Here is a 23,118-nt window from a genome sequence, read left to right on the forward strand (position 1 = left end):
ATTCTGTCTCTGTGGACTGGCTGGTTGTACATGGGCAACCGGGCACCTAGTGAGGATCCTCTCCCACCGCCCCTCTCTGATCCTGTTCAGTAAGCATTGTGTCTGCAAATAGATTTGCTCATCTTTTATTATTAATTACTCCTGAGCAGCTCTGTGAAGCTACTAAATATTAATAAACAGTATGTGTTCATGATTAAACTGAGACAAAGAAACACCCTCCCTGTGCCTCTTCCTTTTATAAAGAGATGTCCACATGAATGATAGGTAAAACTGAGGTCAGGCTTTCAGATGAGGGAGCAATGGAAATGGAGACCTGATCTAGAAGGAACATGCCTAAGACCTGACTTTCAGCTAGATAAACATTTGTTTGTCTGATGGATTGTTTTTGTGATTGTTAAGCATTGAGCCCAAGGCTCTGGCAATACTATGAAACAGTTCTTAAGTTGAGTCCTGTCCCCAGCTCCTCACTGGGGGATGCTAGGCAAGAGTTCTGCTGAGCTATTCCTCCAGCGGCCTTTAAGTCACACACACACACACACACACACACAGACACACACACACAGACACACACACAGACACACACACACACAGACAGACACACACACAGACACACACACACACAGACACACACACACACAGACACACACACACACACAGACACACACACACACACACACACACACGGCATGTCCTGTCCTCATTTTGAGATTTGTCTGCTGAATATTGATAGCCACTGTCTGTTCACACTGGGGCTGTGTAGGGACCATCCCTGCTCCTTAGATGTTGGTTTGTGGTGTTTCAAATCTTCCCCACTGTCTCCTGAGACTTGTTCCTCTGATAATAAAATTGGGGTTGTTCATTGTCGACATTTGCATACAGCATAAAGAAGAGAGAATTAAGCCAGATATATCCTAAAAATGAGTATCAGCGTGTGGATTTCAGACTTGTACAACCTTATGACATTGTGACGTTATAGTCTACAGAAGTCACCTTGAAAATTAGTTGTGAAATAAGTAAATCAATGACAAAAATACTTACAATCTTTTAAGGAAATGTGTGACCTTGCATTGCGTTCGTAGCATATTGGGCATAGTTTCTTATCTACACTGTCTGGTTAGGCCTGATTATTGCCTATTTTAAAACAATTAGGGGGCTAAAGAGATGGCCTCTTTCAGAGATTTGAGTTTGGTTCTCAGCACCTATATGCCTCACAACAGCCAGTAACTGCAGCTCCAAAAAAGAATCCAACATTTTCCTGCCTTAGTGCACCTGCACACATGTGCACAAACATACCTGTGGTAGTTTGGATAAGAATGGCCCCCAAAGGCTCATATTTTTGAATACTTGGCCCCCAGTCAGTGAAACTGTTAGGGAAGGATTAGGGAAGTGGCCTTGTTGAAGGAGGTGCATCACTGGGAGCACTGGCTTTGAGATTTGAGAAGGGCTCCCACCCTTCCCAGTGTGCTCTGTCTCCTGCTTGCCGTTTTGTGATGTGAGCTCTTAGCTGTTCCAGTTACTATGCCTTCATTCCACCATAATGGTCTCTAACCCCCTGGAACCATAAACCAATTAAGTACATTTTTCATAAGTTGCATTTGTAATGGTGTCTTATCACAGGAGTAGAAAAGTAACTAATACAACACATGGATGTAAATAAAAATGAAAACAAATACTTAGGGCTGTGTTGTGTAGGAGGCCCAAGGACTTAGTGGGTTTTCTCTTTGCCTCTAAAGGGTCACACATAACCCAGGCTTTTCTGAAACTGACTTTAAATGCCCTATCTTCCTGCTTCTAACTCCTGTATGCTGGGAGTACAGGTATGTGGTACTGCTCCTGGCTGGCAACACTGGCTTTGTTTAGGACTGTGCTGTACTCTCCTGCAGATAGCTGTTGAAGACATAGAAATTGGTGCTAGGCCTGTATCCCAGTAGCTTTTTGCCAAGCATGCATAAAGCTAGCACCATGTAAACCAAGTGATGCATGCTGGAACCCCAGAACCCAGGAGATAGAGAGGATGACCAGATGCTCAAGGCCATCCGTGCTTACATATTGAGTGTGAAGCCAGCTGGGCTACAAGAGTTCCTGTCTCCAAAACAAAAAGAAATGGAAGCCACTCAGTTGATTTAACAGTACTTGCTGCTTGTTGGAAACTAATTTCATCAATTTCCAAATATGCCACTATGTTGCGAAACTACCTTGATCTTCGGTAATTAATTCCACTGTAGAATCTAAACAGTTTCTCCTTTTTCTTTGCCCTAAACATTGCCTAACCATTCTTGTGCATAAGGTATTCCTACATCTCTGGTTGATCTTAGGGATAGATTCCTAGAAGCAAAAAGCTAAGCCAGTGATAATCTACATTCTAATTTTTAAAAAGTCATTTGTTTGGATGTTTGCAGGACTCCAGGTCCTTAATCAATTATATAAGAGGCATGTCTGATGGGAGGAGGAGTCACACTTCCTGACTGGTTCTTGAAACAACCCTGGTTTTTTTGGTGTTTTTTTTTTTTTTTTTTTAAGGTACCTTTAATGGCCAGCACAGTGAGTGGCACAAGCCTGTGATCCCAGCACTGGGGAGGCAGAGGCAAAAGCAGGCAGATCTCTGTGAGTTCCAGGCCAGCCTGGTCTACAAAGCAAGTTCAGGACAGCCAAGCCTACACAGAGGAAGGAACCCCTGTCTCGAAAAATAAAAACAAACAAAAAAACTTTGTTATCTTTAGAGCCTGTCCCTTGCCTAGCACATGGGTCAACTTTGCAGAGTCACTTGCTAGCCAGTCTGGGAAGAGCATCTTTGTTCATTCACCCAGCATATTCCTTGAACTCCATCAGCAAAGAGTCCTGAAGCCTTCCAGGCACTTTAACCTGGATCTTTATTTATTTCAGATAGACTTTATTTTACCTGGGGCTGATCAGATACTAACCCCCCTAAACTACCTTCACTTCCCAGCCCCACATCCCATACCAATTGCTTTAATCGTCCCTATCTGGGATACTTCCCATCCATAACCCATAAACACTTGCTCATGTTTCTCATCTGGGCTGCTGCCCTCCGTCCACGCTGATCCAGCCACACACTTCTCTCTGTGATAACCCATAGCGGCTCTCTTCCTTCTTTCTCCTCCACCTGTCTTCTTTCCGAGATCCTTCTGTCTCCAAAACTTGTGAACCTTAGCTCTGCCTCTCATTTCCGCCCTGTCCCGGCTTCTGCATTTTTTATTAACCAATCAACTTTAAATTAGGTAGCGCAAGGTTTACACAACAGGTACGTGAGAACGTGCTTGTCTGGACAGCAACCAGGTCTCGGGGAGCAAAAATGATTAACAGTCAAATGCAGAGCACCAGACCATGCTCTTACACCAAGACATGAGGTGCTTCAGGGAAGGGCCCAGGACTCTCAGTCAGTGCTCATCGTGAACACTCAGATGGTCTCTGGAGAAAACGTAGGGACCATGTGACTCCTGTTTTTGGTAAATTTAGCAATGTTTCATGATTCTGGAATACACGTACAAGTTTAGATTGAGCATCTATTTGGAGGTGGTCTGCAGAAGTAGCTCTATTGGTGAAGTACTTCCTGTGGAAGCACAGGGCCTTGATTTGATTCCCATACCCACATTAACCACACAACTAGCAGGCATGGTGCTGTACACTTAGACCCCAAGCACTGCAAAGATGAGATTGGTGGGCCCTTGGGGCTCACTGACCAGCCAGCCTAGCCTAATTGGTAACCTCCAGGCCAGTAAGAGACTGTCTCATAAGGCAAGAATGGCAGCTGACCTCCCACACATCCTCTGTGTAACTATACATACAAACACTCAGTATAAGTACACACTGAAAGATGAAACAAAAGAGAAAGCTGAAGAATATTAAAATCAGACTTAAATGCAGAGGAGACTCATTTGGAGAATTGGTCACAGGAATCTGAGGTGGCTTTCTCTTCTTTCCCATCCCTGACCCTCTGCCTACCAAGCTCTCTGCAGCATGTGCCTATTCTAGACCCAAGGATTTGGGAGCTGGGCAGAGGCATGCCAGTGTTTCCACACCCTCTCAAATGGGATGCTAGGCTTCAGATGTTTTTAAATCCCTGGCTTCCTGTCTGTATTGCATTTGGCTCTCAGGATCGGAACATGCTCTTCACCTCCCAACAGCCATTTCTCAGCATTTTGTTTTCTTTAAATTGAAGAATTAGGGCTAGGCTGTGGCTCGGTTAGAGGGCTTGCCCAGCATGCATAATGCACCAAGTTCCATGATCAGGCATGATGATGACACTGTAACCTCAACATTCAGGATGGGGAGATGGCAGGGTCAGGCGTCCCAAGTCATCTTCAGCTACATAAGTAGGGTGCTTGAGGCCAGCAGGAGCCATATAAGATACTGTCTTTAAAAAGAGCGGGAGGAAAAGTTCTATCAGTGTTGACCATGTTAGAGATGAATGCAAAACTTTATAACAGCACTGGAGTCAGGCTATTAGAGTTTCTAGGAAATTCTGCTTTGGAGAAAATGTGCAGAAATGGCAAACCAGCAAGTCGATTTAGCCTAATGGACTTGCTAAAGGGTCTTGAGGAAGCCAGGCTGCCCCAGGCACCGCCTAAGCCTGGGGTTGTCAAGCTTCCTAATGCTGTGACCCTTTAAAACAGTTCCTCGTAGTGTGGTGGTCTCCAACCATAAAAGTATGTTTGCTACTGTTTTGAATCATGATGTAACTATTTCTGGAGATAGAGTTTGCCAAAGGGGTTGCAACACCCAAAGTTGAGAACTGCTGACCTAAACAAACCTTTGCTTCCCAACACTTGGGCTCTGCAACAGGCCAAGCAGATGTCAAGTGTGACCCATGTCCACCTGGAACCATCTCCTTCTTGGTCTGCACCTCCTCAGATCTGGCATTATGAGTTAGACACAAATGACCCTGGATCTTCAGGCAGGAGGCGTGGCAAAGCTGCTATTGCTTGGGAAGTCGGTGTCTCTGTCCTTTATGTCCCTCACTGACGTTCACACTTACCCACTGGAGCCCCACACCTTCTCCGGTCACTCTGGCTCTAGCACACTGGCCCTCCCATCACCCAGTGTTATTGGGCCAGTGCTGCAGGCACATCCATCACATTTGAGACTTTCCACCAGGACACAGGATGCTTTAAATGGAGAAAAGAAATTTAAATGGAAAGAAATTATAGCATGAGCGAGTTTCTCCTTTTCAAGATAATCTTATTTAATAACCAAAACCTCACAAAGATATACATTTTATCCCTAGACAAAGGCAATGTGGCAGGGTCTGCATCGCGGTAATTACATGTTTGGGTTTTCATTCTTTCTTTAAAGTAAGTTTCTATTATTTCAGTTTAGGAAAAGACTATTCATCTATTCCATTGCTGGGTGGCCCATCCACTGTGAAAATAGGTCAAGAACCGTAATCTAACTCGACTGCTGATAAATAATTAAAGCTAATGGAATTTTCGCAAATCTGTGAACTAAATTCTCTGAGATGCAGCCAGGCCATACTGGATGCTGTTGTATAGAGAGATTTTTTTTATTTAACACTCCAGTTTAAATGCATTTAAAACCACTCCTCCCTCTCACAGAGACTGGAAAGGGTATGTGTTCATCTGTAAAAGCAGTCGAAAGCTTGAAACCCCATCAATAGCCACGCCATTCACCTTCAGATGATGAGATGAGAACTGAAGGTTCCTGTGTCCTGGGACAAAGAGAAACTTCACTGTTCAACAAACTCTCTTTACCTTGAACTCAGCAATCGAAGTCTCAGAGACTATCTCGTTCTTAAGAACCTCATACCTGGAGGCCCAGGAGATGGGTCAGCTGGTAAAGTACTTGCCATGCTAGCATGAGAACCTGGCTTGTCTCTCTGGAACCCAGGGTCAAAGGTTGGCTGTGGTGGCTCATGCCTGCAGTCCCAGAGCTGAGGGGCCCTGGCTGGGTCAGCAAGCTCCAGGTTTACCAAGAGGCTCTGCCTCAAAAGATAAGGGAGAGTGACTGAGGAAGACACCAGCACCAACCCCTGACCTCCACACGCAAGCTCCACACCTGGTTTGGTTCTTTGCTCTGCTGATAAAGGGAAACTACAGGTGTCATAAATGACACGAGGGGTAAGTGCTTGGAGCCAGTGTCCCTTCATAAGGAGCATCACGCATAAAGCAAATATTCATGGAGGTTGTTGTGAAGACTGATGGCTTACTTCCTAAGACAGCAGCTTGCTTGTTGTTGTTTAGCGCTTCAGGCCTGTGACCTCAGCACTCAGCTGCAGGAGGATAAGAAGTTGGAGGCCAGTGTGAACTAATTAATAATAAGATCCTGCCTGTCTCTCTGTGTCTGTGTCTGTCTGTCTTTCTTTCTCTCCCCCTCTTCATCTCCCCCACCACCACACACGCACACACAAAGAAAAACCCAAGAAGGAAAAATTGGGCATGGGGGAGACAATTTTGTTGTTGCTCTTTCAAGAAGCTGTACTTTTGTTAGAGGCCTGTATTAACTTTGTATGTCCTCTGCTTTCTTGTATTTATAAATCCTGATTTCAGATTTCTGAAATGAAACTGTACATAGAAATGTCTAGATTTCAAAAGAAATTACATTTAAATCGCCCCTTCCTAGCACTGACTGCTCTGGAATCTGAGTTTGGGGTTTTATTTTGTTTTTCTTTCTCTCTTGTTCTTTTCTTTTTTGAGACAGTTTTGAGTATCCCTGGCTTCACCCCCCTCCCAAGACAGGGTTTCTCTGTGTAGCCCTGGCTGTCCTGGACTTGCTTTTAGACCAGGCTGGTCTTGAACTTAACGATCCACCTGCCTCTGTCTCCCTGAGTGCTGGTTTGGAGCTCACTATGAACTCCTGATCCTCCTGCCTCCACCCAGGTTTACCTCTCAGAGGTAACCTCGCAAGTGCTAGGCCTGCAGATGTGCACCATCACACCCGGCTTAGGTGGTGCCAGGGATGCAATGCCCTCATGCTAGGCCGGCCCTCTCCCAACTCTGCTCCGTCCCTAGCCATGCTTTCTATGTTTTTACAGAGCTGTAGGAGTCTATAGGTCCAGTGTCCACTGAGACAGGTACTGGGACCCCACTCCTTCCTTCTAGGTGACCTCCCCCCCCCCCCCCCCCCCCCGTGCAGTTTGACTCAAGTCAGATGGCATTAGGGACCACAGCAGGGACTTAGAGCAACTGCCAGGCATGTGCTGGCCAAGCAGAGGAAGGAGCCTGGAGACCCCGTGTCAGGCAGAGGTCAGGGAGGCCGGGTGGTGAGAGATGCTTCAGCCATTTCTAGCCACCCTTCACAGGTTCGTGTTGTTCTCCTAGAGAAGCTGGGCATCTGGGGAGCCATAAGCTTGATGATTCACCAAAGCAGAGGCTCCTAGTAAGCTGAGTGGCTGCAAATTCCCTTCTCCCTCTCTTCTTTTCCCCTCCTTTTCCTCATCTTCCCTCCTCTCTTTCCCCTTTCCTTTTTTTTTAAAGACTGGATGTCCTGCCTCCCTCTCCTGATGGCTGGGAGTGCAGGTGTGCATCACACCTGAACTGTGCTGCTGGAGAGCAAGCCTGGAGCGTTGTGCATGCCAGGCAAGCACTGTAGCAAATGAACAGCATCCCAAGGCAGTCAATCAAACTTTCTTTCTTTTTTTCTTTCTTTCTTTTTTTTTTTAAGATATGGTTTCACCATCTACCCTAGGCTGACCTCAAACTCTTGTCTCTCAACCCTCCTGCCTCAGCTTCCCTCGTCCTTGGATAACAGGCATGCAATGTTCTATAAACCACCGTTCTGGGTTTAAGTGAACTGCTCACCAACTATTGGTGGACAGCCATATTCTGGCCACTTTCCAGCAGAGACCTTCCCACCAGATCTCATCACTTTCTCAGCTCAGTGCAAAGTCCTGACCCCGTCGTCAGTTCCCATGTGATAGGCAGGACAGCCAGGACAGGTGACCTGAGTGTTGGATCCCATAACTCTGAATTTCTAGGTGAACTTGACAACTGGCAATTCCCACTGGCTAGTTTGAAGGACAGCCCTCCTCGGCCAGTTCTGTGGTTGCTCAGCAAAAGGCTTAGTGTGTCTTGGAGGGAGATATAATTAATCTATTTGAAATATGCACAAGGCAAGGTGAGTAGCACCACCCCTTGGAGACTCATGGTGTTTGTTAAACCATCACCACTTCTTCTCTCCCCATCATCCCTCCCCATCATCAGCCTGAAGAAAAATCATGCATATTTCATCCACAAATACTTTAGTATATATATCTCAAAAGACCAGGGCCCCTTTTTACAAAATCTCATGATAGTCCTTAAAATAGGAGCTACTGTTCGGTTTTTTAAAATGCAACAATTTGGAGCCTATTAGTATTACCTTATTTCATTTTGGAGTGAATTGTGTTTTGTCAGCTATAATACTTAGGGGTGTGTGTGTGTGTGTGTGTGTGTGATTGTTTTTGTTTTTGTTTTTGTTTTTTTTCCATTTCAGAACCAGGGTGAATATGATAACGAACAATCAAATACAAAAGCACTTGTTTCTCTTCCTGTAGTTTAGGATAATGGCGTGCCTTACATTTGATAGTATCTGTTTTAACATAGTATTTGATATAAAAAGCATGCTGTGGGGGCTGGAGAGGTAGCTTAGCATTTAAAAGCAATAGGGGGCTCTTCCAAAGGCCCTGGGCTCAAGTTCTGGCACCCACGTGGCAGTTAACAGCTGTACTGTAACTTCAGCTTCAGGGGATTGGATGCCTTTGTCTGGCCTCAGGCACCAAGCACACATGACGCACATCAACGTGCAGCGGAAGCACCGACACCCTGATTGTTCCAGAACTAGCTCTGCAGACCAGGCTGGCCTCACACTCACAGAGATCTGCCCACCTCTACCTCTCTCTCAAGTGTTGGGATTAAAGGTGTACAGCACCACTGCCCAGCATCCTCCCCCCCAAAAAAAGTTTTAAAATGTGCTTTGAGCACATGCTTAAGACATTTTCTGTGTGGGGGTGGGGGTGCACACACCACAGGCACACTAAGGTCAGAGAACTCGCAGGAGTTCATTCTTTGCTTCCATCATACAGACGCTGGAGTTGAACTCAAGTTGTCAGGCTTGGCAGCAAGCTCATTTACTTACTTACCTACCATCTCCTGGTTCTCTAAGATATTTTCCAGTCAAAATTTTCTTTGTGGTGTGTGTGTGTTATGGGGTACCTATTCACGTGCATATGAAGGTCAGTGGACAACCTCAGGAGTTAGCCACCTTGTTTTTTAGTATAAGGTCTCCCACTGTCCAAGAAATCTCCAAACAGGGTAGGCTGCCTGCCTGTGTCTCCCCAGTATTGGGATTACAGGTTCACACCACCATATCTGACTAAGAATTTGTCCTGCTTTGAGGTTTCAATAGTGAAGGCTTCAAAAAGTCATAAGGAAATGGTGCTTTCCAGTCCTGTGTGGCTATGTGACATGTCACCTCCTCACCCTGAACATTTCTGAGAGTTCTTTGTGCAGTCAGTCTTCCATTTTCACCTGGCTTAAGCCTCACCCCGACTTTTCACCACTAAGACACAGAAAGATAACTGTGAAATGAAATGAAGAAAAGAGAGAGGTGGTCCCTACCCTGAACAAAGTAAATCTGGATCTAGAGGTGACACCTAAGCAGAAAGCATGATGGGGGCGGGGGCCAGAGAAATGTCACAAGAGATTAGTAATCCAAGACTCCAAAGAGGGGACAGAGCCTTCCAGTGACAACTCTAGGGCCTCAGATAAACAAACGGCCCAGGCCCATAGTGCAAGGGCTGATGGATGCATGCTTATGGAACCCCGCCACACCTCCTAGTGCAGCTGGACACAGTAAGGCCATTCTTTGTCTTGTGTCTCTTTTCATCTTAAGCCAGAATGACTGTCTCTAGCAACTCTTTTTGAAGATTGACTTATGTTATCCTTTATGTATCTGAGTGTTTTGTCTGCGTGTATGAATGTGCACCTTGTCCATGCCTGATGTCCACAGAGACCAGAAGAAGGCTTCAGAGCCGCTTAGACTAGAGTTACAAATGCTTGTGAGCCACCATGTCAGTGCTGGGAATTGAACCCAGAACACGTGGTAAGACCAACCTGTTCTCTTAACTGATGAGCCAAACCCTCTGGCCCAGAATAATGAAACCCATCTCAACATAGAAGTGACTCTGGCAGTGTCACCTTTTTGCTGAATATCCAGGGGAGAAGGCCAAACGAATCATTTTGGCCTTTTCTAACAGGCATTTGATAGTAATCACTTTCTCCTAATTTTAAAAAGATTTTTAATTTAAAAATCTCCTAAAAAAAAAAAAAAAACTATGTGTATACGTGTGTGTGTGTGTGTGTGTGTGTGTGTGTGTGTGTGTGTGTGTGTGTGTTTGTGTTTGCTGTGGTTATAGGTGGGCATGTGTGTAGAGGTCAGAAGTCAGCTACATGCCACCCTTCAGGAACTTTCCATCCTGCTTGAAACAAGGTCTCTGGCTAGCATCAGAGGCTAGCTGGCTACCCCCAGGGATCCTCCATGGCCAGCTTTTACCAGAGTACTAGGGATGAAATCAAGGCCCTACAGCAAGCAACTAACTGAGGGAACCATCCACCCACAGGGGCATCACTTTCTGTGATCATGATGTGTTTTGCTTTTTGTCTGGTGAGTGGGACAAAACTGATACCACTGGAAAACCCATAACTCAATTAAGATTCAATTCTATTGTTAGGACCTATAAACATGTCCGTTACCAAGTTATAACTCATTCTAGTGTGGTTTCAATCAGCTTGAATCCCACCTTTCTTCGATGGGCAATTGTCACGAAGGGTGTGCATCAATAGTGACCCAAGACCAGAAGCAGCGGAGACTGTGGTTTCAGTGGCTGTCTCAAATACAAAGGGCACTGTGCTCTAAAAAGAAGATAAATCATTTCCTGTCCATGCTAACCGATGGCAACACAGTCCGTGGGCCAGAACTGAGCAGCTTTGAATCTCTCTCCTCAGTTTAGTAACAAACCAGATAATATTTGCAGGCGACAGATTGAGATAAGGCATTTCTGAAACTGCCAAGAAATAAAATTAGAACGAGTGACTTTTAGCTGGTGGCTTGAAGTGCATCTGTGTCAGTGTGTGCGTGTTGTCTGAATATTTAGTTCTTTTTCCCGTCAGTCATGGGGGCTAGGGGGTGCGCACGCACCTGTGTGGAGACAGATGCACATCTGACTTTCACATCAAAAAGGTTGCTTCAGGAACTGGGGTTGTGGCCCAGTTGACAAAGCCCTGGATTCCATCCCATACCACATCAACTAGGCATGGTGGCACATACCTGTATCTCAGCATTCAGGAGGTAGAGAAAGGAGGGTCAAGGAGTTCAAGGTCATCCTCGGCTACATTGAATTCAAGACCAATGAGATCCTTTCTCAAAAACAAAACAAACAAAAAAACCCCAAACAATTTAAAAGGGGAAGTGGCAAGCCTGTCATGAGAGGTGTAGCTCTCTGGCCTTCCCAGAATCCTGTTGTAGGCTGCAGAGGAAAGGTTGGGGAGCCCAGGAGCTATCTGAGCTTGGGCCTACACTGACCTATGAAGCTCTCCTCTCTTCGTTTTCTCTGTTGTGGTCCCCAGTTCTGGGCTCTTCACTTCTGCCATCCTGTGTGTCACCCAGCTTCTCTCAGTCCTCTGAATGGAGCTCTGAGAGAGGACCTGATTGGTATAACTTGGGTTGCCCTTGCGCTTTTGGTCCTCCTGAATCAGCCTACCTTGTGATGGGGTGTATAAGCACAGGTCACCACAGCTGGCTTTCCGGAGCCATCTGGGTGACACGCGTGTCCATTAGTACCATGTTCTCTTTTAGTGACCAGAAGCTCCTTCTCTTTCAAAGCTGCAGACATCCTTCTGTTCATTGTTCCAGCCCATAGTGTTGATGGGGTCACTGGGCAAAGGTTAAGGGCTGCTGGTGCCCAGCACAGTTTGGACATTCAGCTAGCACTCTCAGGCCTGGCCCCTTTCTTCCTGCTCCTTCCCCTGGTGCTTTACCTAAACATTCTACACATTTGCTGTGGCAGCTTCCAAACCTTCTCCAGCTGCTCTCTCTGTCCCCCTGAAGCGTCCAGCTGCTAAATCCAGTCTTTCCTGGCCCCTTAGATCTGCAGCTCTCTGCAGAAGCAAAGCCGTTGTCTTGGGAACTCTGTTTAGCTCTGTATCGTCCTGGCTCTATTAGTGTTCTCCGAAGCCTCTTTAACCTCTCCCACTAACCCACAGCGTGGGGCCTTGCCAGCCCTGCCCCTCCCTCACAGGAGAGTACTAATTTGCAGATCTCTCAGCCTGAGCTGCCCACGATGGAGGCAGTCAGCCACCTGGTGCAAAGGGCATGCCACCAGGTCCTGTGCCTCCTCCCAGCTAAGCCATGCAGCAAATAATACCCAGGCTACTAAGACTTAATAGTAACAAGGTTGTAAAATATCACACACACACTCACACACATGAACGTAGGGCTGTATAATTCCAGCACTTGGGAAGTGGAGGTTCAGGGTTATCCTGAGCTACATAGTGAGTTTCTGGCCAGCCTGGGTTACATGAGACCTTTTCTCAAAAACCAAATAAAACCCAAGAAACACAAATCGTTCTCCTGTCGCCATTTGTTTTTATTTTCCCTTGCCCTTCACTATTAGATTTTTATCCTGTCTTTCTGGAATGGGCAGTGGACTGAAGAGAACAGTATTTTATTCTCTATTGCTGCCATCTGCTTGAAACAACAGGAATACATCATCTGACACTGCTGGAGGGTGGGAATTGAGAACAGGATTTACGAGGTGGACATTGAGGTGCCAGCAAAAGCTGCATTCCTTCCAGAAGCTTAGGGGAGGTCTGGTTCCAGCCTGCGCCAGCTCTGCCAGGCTATACTTGTCCTCTGGCCAAGACCCCTACGTCTTCCTGTCTTCCAATCTCTGCTTCTCTGCATCGTCTTCTGACTCCCTCTTGGGCACTCTGATGACATTAGCCCCACCTAGATGGTCCAGGATCCTCTCCCTGACCCATGATCATTAATGTAATCACCGCTGCAGTGTCCCTTTACTGTGTCGACTTGTGTACTCACAGCCCGCAGGGTATCTTTGGGGGCCATTAGTCTTCACAGGTAGCAATGTCTGTGAACAAAACAGCCTGTGAATGCATTTCACTACATTTGTCATCAAACTTAGTGTAGAAATAGGAGAAATCATCCAGTGGATGAGCAAAACACTGTGGGCTTCTCCAAAGATGGTGACACACATATAAATGGTAGCCCTTAGGAAACTGTGGGAAAGGGAGGTGGCTCAGTGGGTAAAGCATCTTGCCATGAGAACATGAGGACCTGAGTTCGATTCCCAGAACCCACATAAAAGCCAGATGTGCAGGACCATGTGCTTGTAATCCCAATGTTGGAAGGCAGAGACAGGCAGATCCCTGCAGCCTCCCTGGCCAGACAGCTTCCCCAAATCAGTAAGCTCTGGGCCAGTGAGAAACCATGTCTCAAAACATAAGCAGAGAGCAATTGAGGAAGACACTCAATTCCTGGCCTCGGAGGACACATGCGTACATCCACGTGAACAAGTACATTTACCACACACATTTTAGAACTTACACTGTTTTGTTGCATTTTGTCTCAAGACAGGATGTTGTTTTATGACTTTCTGTGATGATAACCTGGGCAGCCTTTGTAGGAAGCCTAACCCATGTTCTTTTCTCTTTCCTCCAATGGCTGTCTCCTGACCTCCTCTCCTCCCAGGATTTGCGCAAGCAGGTAGCACCGCTGCTCAAGAGCTTCCAAGGGGAGGTAAGTAAGCTTTTGTGGTCACTGTACACTCACGCCACCTTCTGCTGCCTGATGGTTACTTTCCTTACTGCTGTGACAGCATACCCGACAAAGGCAACTTACAGAAGGAAGGTTTACTGTGGCTCACTGTGTAAGGGTACACAGTCCATCGTGGTGGGGAGGCATGGCAGCAGATGCGTGAGGTCACCTCCTCCATCGGGAAGCAGAGAGATGGATGCTGGTGCTCCAGCTCGCTTTTGACTTTTATTCAGGAGCTGTGGAAATGAGACTGAATGTCACTGAGACCCCAGAGCATCGTCTCCTACTTCCTGAGACACCCTCCCATCCTCCACTTTCCCTGATGCCTCCAGGGACATCCCCTCTCCCCCACAGACAGGCTGTTAAGATGAAAGCAGATCAGAAATGCCTTTAGAAGAAGCCAATAATAACTGTTGTCTTTGATTGAAAAGTTTGAAATTTTATAATCATAACGATTACATGTAATTATTATGGCAAAGTCATCAAACTTAACTCACGTTGAAATTAGATTGATTGATTGCTGTACTTAATTTTCTGTTTCACAAGCCCAGACAATTAATTGGGAGCGGGAGTTAACCTCAGCGTTCAATCCAATTTGAAGCATGTTCTACTCCAACAGTAATTTAAACAATCCCTCACAGCCAGGCCTGGTAGAGCGCTCTTATGATCCACCCAGCACTCTGGAGACTGAGACAGGAGGATTTTGTTTGATGTTTCAGCTACATAGTGAGTCCCAGTTGAGCCTATGCTATGTGGCAAGACCTTGTCTAAAAGCAAACAAAGCATCTAGGACCTACAGAGGTCAGATCCCCAGAACTGTAGTTGCGCATGATTGTGAGCCAGCATGTGGGTGCTGGGAATGGAACGCTAGTCCTCCCAAGAGCAACGAACACCTTAACTGACCCGAGCCATCTGCCCAGCTCCTCGGTCCTTTTAATCTGCTGAAGCTTTATTTCTCCACTTTCATTCTTTTGGGGTTTTTTGTTATTGTTGTTGTTGTTTGTTTGTTTTTGGTTGGTTGGTTTTTGGTTTTTCGAGACAGGGTTTCTCTGTGTAGCCTTGGCTGTCCTGGACTCACTCTATAGACCAGGCTGGCCTCGAACTCACAGTGATCTGCCTGCCTCTGCCTCCCAAGTGCTGGGATCCACTTTCATTCTTAACATTGTGTTCATCTTTTTTTACTTATTAGTAAAATGGCTTGAAAACTGTGTGAGTTGTTTTTAAAGAACCAACCTTGAATATGTTTCTTTAGGGTGCCTTTTCATTCATTTCTGTTTTGTTCCTGTGTCTATTTTGAATTATAATTATGTTTATTGTTCCTTTGTGAACTCATACTGTTGTACTTTTTCAAAACCACTGCTTTTCTTCCAATAAGACCTTGAATTTTTTCCTAAGAGATTTCCTCTGCCTGCCCCGCGCCGCCCCACCCCCCACCCCCCGTCCCCTGTCCCCCCAGGTTCTATACTACGCTGCCTAAGCCAGTAGCTCCCTGGCCTTGCACAATCTGGGGTATAGCTTTCTCAGAGATCAAAGAATAGGAAGAAGAGACCAAATTTTAGAAATGGCCCTTTCCCTAGCAGGGAGCACATTGCCTCGGCCAAGGGATCACACTCCTTATAGATCACTGAGGACAATGTCACCAAAGTCCACCTGAGGAAACCAGTGACCTTATTGGGCTACAATATAAAGTCCAGGCAAGAAGCCTGAGTAACCCTAGACCAACACCCCACTGAAAAGTCTCACCCCAAATTAACAATGGCATCCCTGTAGCTACTTCTGAGTCTCAGCTCCACTCTCTATACTCCAGCACTTCTGAAAAACACCAGGCCACATGCAATCCCCGGCCCCATGGTCAGTTTTAGGCCAGCAGGGAAACTCGGGTGCTCAGGTAAAGTTGTAGACTTACACATGCTGACAAGCAAGGCAAAGTGGTAATAATGTTCAGAGTGGCCATTGCTGAGTCCCATTTGGGCCAGGTATGGAAGAAGTAATAGCTCTTCCTACCAATGGCAGAGTTCATGGGTGAAGGCCTATAACAAAAGGCAGGTGAGCAAGAAAGGCCTACACGCTTAGTGAGTGCTTCCCTTCAGAAACCAAGGCCAGAGCTGATACAGGACGTGCAGGGGTCCAGGGCAGCCTGCATAACAGGGTGAACGGAGGGCTAGCCTTCACTACATGGGAAATGCTTGTTTTTAAAAAGCTGTATGAAATGTTTTTCATATCTATTTATATATGTTATATATTACACATTATTATAAACGTGTATGTGTTTTGTTGTTGTTTTATACAGGATCATATGTGGCTCAAGCTAACTGGCTACATAGCCTACAATCCCAGCACTTGAGAGGTAGAAACAGGAGGATTAGAAGTTCAAGGCCATCCTTGGGTACATACTGAGTTTAGGCCCAGGCTGGGAACATGGAACCCTGTCACAATCAATCAATCGATCAATCATAATTTCTTAGGGGGAACGGAGTATTAAAACAATTTCTCTGTGTAGCCCTGGCTGTCCTGGAACTCACTTTGTAGACCAGGCTAGCCTCGAACTCAGAGATCCACCTGCCTCTGCCTCCCAAGTGCTGAGATTAAAAGCATGTGCCACCACCGCCCAGGGGGGAAAATTTTTTTTAAGGGTCAGAGATATCAGAGGTACCTACAAGTTTAAGGGTAGTGTCTTTAGTAGGAGCCTGTAGACAGAGAGCTCTAGGTACTATGGAGACAAACTGACTAACTCTAGGCACAGGACACAGGAACACCACACACACCCCCACACACACACACACACACACACACCTACCTCCTATTATGTGCTCCTCTGCACCATGAACCTCTTTCTTATCCAGCCCAGCCACCTTCAAACTCTGAGCCTTTCTCCAGTAGTAGAAGGGACCATTGTGGTTAAGGTGACAATGGGCATGGTGCATTTTAACGATCTTAGAGCAAAACCCCAAGCCCGACCAGCACAGGGTCCTCCTTGAGGCTGGCTGGGTGATGGCTCAATTAGAGGCACCCGGGACTGTGCTGAGGCAAGTGGGCCAGCGCTATAATTGAAAGCACATTTTCCCCTCCGAAGCTGCAGCTGGTTTAGCTCTGCTCATGCAGAAAAGGATATAACCTTGCATAACATAGGAAATGAACGGTTGAGAGAGAAGCCAAATTCAATTTTAGTCAGATATGTTGAGGCCGAGCCCATGATCTATGGGAGCCGGGGCCCGAGCAGCTCACATGTGGAAAGGCGCGCACTCAGCACTCTATTAATCACGGCCGCCCGCCTGGCGCTGCCGCCCCTGTGTACAGGGGGCCACTGCGCCTGGGCTCCTCCTCAGCGCTGGAGAGCAGCCAAGCACTCCAGAAGTTAACCTCTTAAAGACCCGGAGCTGCTTTCTGTTGAATAAATGTAATTTTGTGGTCAGAAATAAATGCTTGTGATGTAGCAGGGAGCTTTGAAAACAACAGCGAGCCAAAGCTATTACAAATTGCTCTGTGTTGGGGAAGTCAACAGCACACATCAAAATTCCGCGTGTAAGGCAAATTGATTTCGGCCCAGAGCTCTGCAGCTATTCAATAAAAGTCCTATTAAACCATTGTGTGTAATGAACAATCCAGAGCAAATCTAATATTTTCAGAGGGTAATTATTTTTAACGTCCTCTCAGTAGCCATCACTAGGTTTCTTGGATGTTTACAGTGGGTACTCAAGTGGGGTGTGCTCTACCCGGCTGCCTTTTGGCCTCTGAGCTGGGAAACTCCTGTGCATCAGGCTCCTGGCTGCCTAACAGGCACCTGGTGGCCTCCTGTGCCTGGAGTTAAGTGAGGGACAGCCCTGCTCCTCCAGGAGGGTGTTCAGGGACTCTGGTGTCTCCTGGAGCCAGGCACCTAGGAGATGCCTCAGAAGTTTTGTTGAATCCACCTGACCTGATGGAAACAGACAAAAAAGGAACCTCAGAAACTTAAGAGAGGATGGTTAGATATTGGTAATGTTCTCTCAGAACCTCAGGTAACAGAGGGCAGTGGCCCAAGACAAGGAAGTCAGGTCCTGTGTGATCCAGAGACCCGTGTCAGCACCCAGGGGAACTGTGGGTTCCTTGAGACATGTGGAAATCAGACTATTACTCGGTGACTCTGACAGCTGAGCAAGTCTGACCCAGCCCTACCCCTGCTCAGCTCATGGTGGGGCTGTAACCCAGCCTCACCAAGTCACTACTGTTAGTGTTAGTCTTGTCTAGACTCTGAGCTTCTGCCCTGACAACGTCTGCTTAGTCTTTCTCTGCTTCAGTGGTACCTATGTGCCAAACCATACTGAACTGGACCTTGATATGTAATGGCAGACACTGTTTTCACAGAGTTTAATGTTTAGTGAGTCCGCATGTAACATGGTGCTTGTTGCATAGTAGGCCCTCATTAAATAAAGGATGCAAGGAAGAAGGATGATGGGTGGATGCTTGTGGTTGGTTGAAGACAGATGAGCAGATTGGGTAGATGGATTGGTGAGTGAGGTAGATGGATATGGTTCAATGGAATGGGTGGGTGAATTTATGTGGCTGAGGAGGCATGGGTAGATGAATTGGATGGATAGATAGGTATGGGAGAGAGTAAACAGACTGAGTAGGATAGATGGATATTGGTGGGTAGGGCAGATGGATGGATAACTGAATGGTTGGCTAGGTAGATTGGAAGAGTTTATGGAAGAAGTGGTTGGATGCTTGGGTAGATGAGTGGATAATAGGGGATGAGCAGATGGATGATCAAGCAGATGGAGGATGATGGATGGATGGGGATAGGTGAATGATTTGATAGATTAATGGAAATAGATGGAAGATTAAGTGAATGAGTGGGTTGGGTGGGTTTAAAGAGAACGTACATGAAATGAAATAGATGGATAATTGACCAGATGGGTATGGGAAAGGATGATTCCTGGTGCTGTGATAACCACCATGACCAAAAGGAACCTGGAAAGGAAAGAGTTTTTCATCTTATAGCTTGCAGTCCCTCATAAATGGAAGCCAGGCTGGAGCCTAGAGCCGGGCTTTTTGGCTACTTTATTGGGTTTCTATAGCTACCACCCTTCTCCACCCCAGTACCTTCTAACCCCCCAACACTAGGTAGGCAAGAAAGGTTAGAAGGGAGAGGGGGTGTAGAGCTCTTTAGACTACTGCTAAATTGAGGTATTGATTTCCTTGGGGCAAATTTGATCTTTGCCAACAGGACATCCAATTTCTTCTACTCATCTCTTTGTGCATGACCACGTGACAAACCACAGCAAATGCAGCAGCAGGGGAAGCAGCTCCTGCCCTCTGTGGAGCACTCCTGGCTCCTCTCTGGGCTCGGCCATTTATAAAAGTCCACAGCATTCAAAACATAAACTCTCCTAGCTGGCAAAATCACATTCCTCCCAGAGCACAAGACAAATCATAGTTAGTGGCTGTGGACAAACTGAAGCAGCCCCATATCCCACACCTGAGATTAAAATAAAAACATATTCATATAACATAACTGGATTTTAAAAGAAACCAAAAATCTCAGTATAGGACCCTGAGGAAGAAATATGTAGGCAGAAACTAGGGAGGAGTGCTGTTTCCTGGCTTGCCCTCTGTGGCTTGTTCAGCTGCCTTATAGCACCCAAGGCCAACTGTCCAGTGCCCTTCCACATTAATCAATCAATCAATAAAATACCCCCACAGTCTTGCCTGCAGGCCAATCTCATAGTGGTATTTCAACTGTGGTTCCTTCTTCATAAATGATTCTAGCTTATGTCAAGTTGACAAGAATTTAACTGACATAAAAATAATAGAGGAGAAAGGAAATGATTGATAGATAGATAGACAGACAGACAGACAGACAGACAGACGCATGGATGGAGGTAACACCTCAGCTATATAAATTAAGAAATCCTCTGTCAGTAAAAAGGCTTTATCTTCTGTCAGCCCAACTCAAGGATATCAGGATAAGAGTACTAGGCCTAAAGTTAAAAAGTTTAAGGCCTGGTGCCTCTGACTTGACCTTGGCCAAATCAGCTGACCCTTCCATGCCTCTGCTACCTCAAATGATAAACATGAGGGTTCAGTGAAATAGATTGGGGTGAGAATTAGAAACAGTACTTACAAACCTGGTATGGTGGCAGCCTGTGATCCCAGCACCTAAGTGGTAGAAGCAAGAGGATCAGAAGTCCAAGGACACAGATTTTGCTCAAACATGGTCAATTTTCAGTGACTAGCATGACTGATACTCTACAGAACTTCTTTAGGAAAAGCTATGTCTGCATGTTCATTAGATTTTCCTAATGTCCCATGGACTCAACACAGAAATTCCATTTATGAGACTGACATCAAGAATCCAATGGCCAAACTGTTGGATTCCCAGAATAAACTTATACAAAGAACACTTAGAGACTTGGTAAGTGACTGGGAGCATGGCTCAGTGGTAGAGCACCTGTCTAGAATCCCCCAGTGAGGGGCTGGGGTGTGGCTCAGTGGTAGAGCACCTGCCTAGAATCCCCCAGTGAGGAGTTGGGGTGTGGCTCAGTGCTAGAGCACCTGCCTAGAATCCCCCAGTGAGGGGCTGGGGTGTGGTTCAGTGGTAGAGCACCTGCCTAGAATCCCCCAGTGAGGGGCTGGCGTGGGGCTCAGTGGTAGAGCACCTGCCTAGAATCCCCCAGTGAGGGGTTGGGGTGTGGCTCAGTGGTAGAGCACCTGCCTAGAATCCCCCAGTGAGGGGCTGGGGTGTGGCTCATTGGTAGAGCACCTGCCTAGCATGTGTGAAGTTCTGAGTTCAATCCCTAGCACTTCTAAAATTAAAGCCAGCTTTCTGCCATTGGATGGTCTCATTGTTCTTGTCAAACAGTAATTCACTATTATGTAAATGTTCTTGCTGGCTCTTCTCACCCTTCATTGGTCTATATGGCCGATGCCACAGTCTTGGTTCACGTGGTTTGTGATTTGTCAACTGGGAAGTGTGAGTCTTCCAACTTTTTCGGATGACTGCTGCTTCCTGCAGAAAGATGCTTTTCTGGCCAGTCTAGAGCTGCACTAATCTACAGGTACAAATGTAAATACTTAAAAGGCAATTTGGCAACATGTCCACTTGGCAAAGCAACAGTAGTAGATACTCTATTAGGGTCCAAGCCATGAGCTTTTGAACAGGTTTACAGTGCTAGACATGAATTCCTTCCTGTGGACAAGCCTCAGATCCAACCAGAGAGATGCTGTGCCGTTAGTACACCAGTAGGGACATCTAGAGTGCCTAGCACATTACTATCAGAGCTGGCAGGGAGTTTGCCTGGGTCAGTCCATTGGTGACTTTTCTCCTTCATAACACCTGTGGTGCTTTGAAAGCCATCCAGCAGGGAGGGAGCTCTATGTCTTGCACCTAAAATAGGTTGTATCTTCATCAATGGAGTCATACATGGGGATAACAAAGCAATGGAATATAGCCTGTATTGTTTGGGGAGCGGGTCTCTCCTGACTGACAACTTATAGGGACGGCTTCCATGTCTGACGTTAAGATTTTCTTTTAATAACTCTTCTTGGGGAAAAATTGTCTTTCCAGTCCTAGGAGTTGTTGGGGTTTGTTTTGTACTTGTTTTTGTTTTTCGAGACAGATTCTCTGTGTATCCCTGGCTATCCTGGTATTTGCTTTATAGACCAGGCTGGCCTTGAACTCAGGAGATTTGCCTGTATATGTGTCCCCAGTGCTGGGATTGAAGGTGTGGTAAGGTTACAGGCATGTACCAACATGACCAGTTTATATGGTGCTGTGGATAGAACTCAGGGATTTAAGCGTGCTGAACCAGCACTCTACCAACTGTTCACTACTTCAGGCAGCCATTCCTTTTCTGGGAACACTTTCCCCATCCCTCCCACAGTTTCCCTAAAGTAAAAGATATTGCAAAAGAGCATGGACATGCAATCCCAGCACTCGGGAGGCAGAGGCAGGTGGATCTCTGTGAATTCGAGTCCAGCCTGCTCTACAAAGCTAGTCCAGGACAGCCAATGCCACACAGAGAAACTCCTGTCTCCAAAAAACAAAACAAAAACCGACTACCACCACCACCACCAACAACAACAAAAGATGTTGGGAGGGAAGAGGAGGCTCTGGCCTCCTTGGAGGGGATTGTGAACCTCCTCACACTCTGGTTTTTATTTTTAATTTATTCACTTTAAATCCTGATCATAGCCCCCTCCCTCATCTCCTCCAGGTCCCATCTTCCCTCCCTCTTCCCCCAATTCCCTCCCCTAGTCCACAGAAAGGGGGAGCCCTCCTCTCCTACCAACTGACCCCAGCCTATCAAGTCTCATCATGACTGCTTGCATCTTCTTCCTCTGTGACCTGACAAGGCCACCCCACCAGGAGGAAGTGATCAAAGAGCAGGCAACAGAGTCATGGCCGAGACAGCCACTACTTCCCTTACTAGGGCACCCACATGGCCATCTGAGCTGGAGGCCTAGATCCAGGGGACCCACATGGCCATCTGAGCTGGAGGCCTAGATCCAGGGGACCCACATGGCCATCTGAGCTGGAGGCCTAGATCCAGGGGACCCACATGGCCATCTGAGCTGGAGGCCTAGATCCAGGGGACCCACATGGCCATCTGAACTGGAGGCCTACATCCAGTCCATGCATGGTCCTTGGTTGGTGCATCAGTTTCCACAGCCCCCCCCCCCCCCAGCCCCAGATTTGTTGGCTCTATTGGTCTCCTTGTAGAGCTCCTGTCCTCTCTGGATCCTTCTAGCTCCCAACTCTTCCATAAGACTCCCTGTGCTCTGCCTAAGTTTGGCTGTGAGTCTCCACATCTGCTTCAATCCCCTGCTGGGCAGAGTCTTTCTATGGTAGCCTCCTGTCCTGTTTCCTCTCTTCAAGCACTTTCAGTGTCTAGTCTATTTGTGCTTCTGAATGAGAATTAAGCATCCTCCCTAAGGTCCTCCTTGTTACTTAGCTTCTTAGGTCTGTGGATTATAGTGTGGTTATTTTGTATTATGTGGCTAATATCCGCTTATAAGTTAGTATATACCACCATGTGTGTCCTTAGTCTGGGCTACCTCACTCAGGAAGATCTTTTCCAGATCCATCCACTTACCTGCAAATTTGTTTTTATGGTGAAAATGAAGAAATGAAAGAACTAGTGAGTGAGGCAGGCAGCCGGCCCCTCCCACTTCTGCACTGAGCCTGCTGCGGCTCTGACCAGTCTCCTGTAGCTCACCTCCAGGTCTGGTTGGGCTTTAGGAAGACTGCAGGCAGCTACCCCTCCAGCCTCACAGCCCTTCAGCTGCACTCTGAAAAGGGAATGTCAGCAGTGACGGAAAAGCCGACAAACAGCACAAGGGAAGCCGTTAAGTATC

General features: G+C 46.6%; 1 protein-coding gene across 8 annotated transcripts in view; it reads left to right on the forward strand.

Moving 5' to 3' along the window:
- Cux1 (cut like homeobox 1) overlaps positions 1 to 23,118 on the forward strand; it is a 331,747-nt gene that overhangs the window by 146,780 nt on the left and 161,849 nt on the right. For all 8 annotated transcript variants that reach the window (XM_051161265.1, XM_051161266.1, XM_051161260.1 and 5 more), the window contains exon 3: positions 13,720 to 13,767. In XM_051161265.1, the coding sequence (XP_051017222.1) occupies positions 13,720 to 13,767 (48 nt within the window). The remainder of the gene's footprint in view (positions 1 to 13,719; positions 13,768 to 23,118) is intronic.

The sequence above is a fragment of the Acomys russatus genome, chromosome 19, assembly GCF_903995435.1.
Source record: "Acomys russatus chromosome 19, mAcoRus1.1, whole genome shotgun sequence".
In the NCBI taxonomy this organism is placed as follows: Eukaryota; Metazoa; Chordata; class Mammalia; order Rodentia; family Muridae; genus Acomys; species Acomys russatus.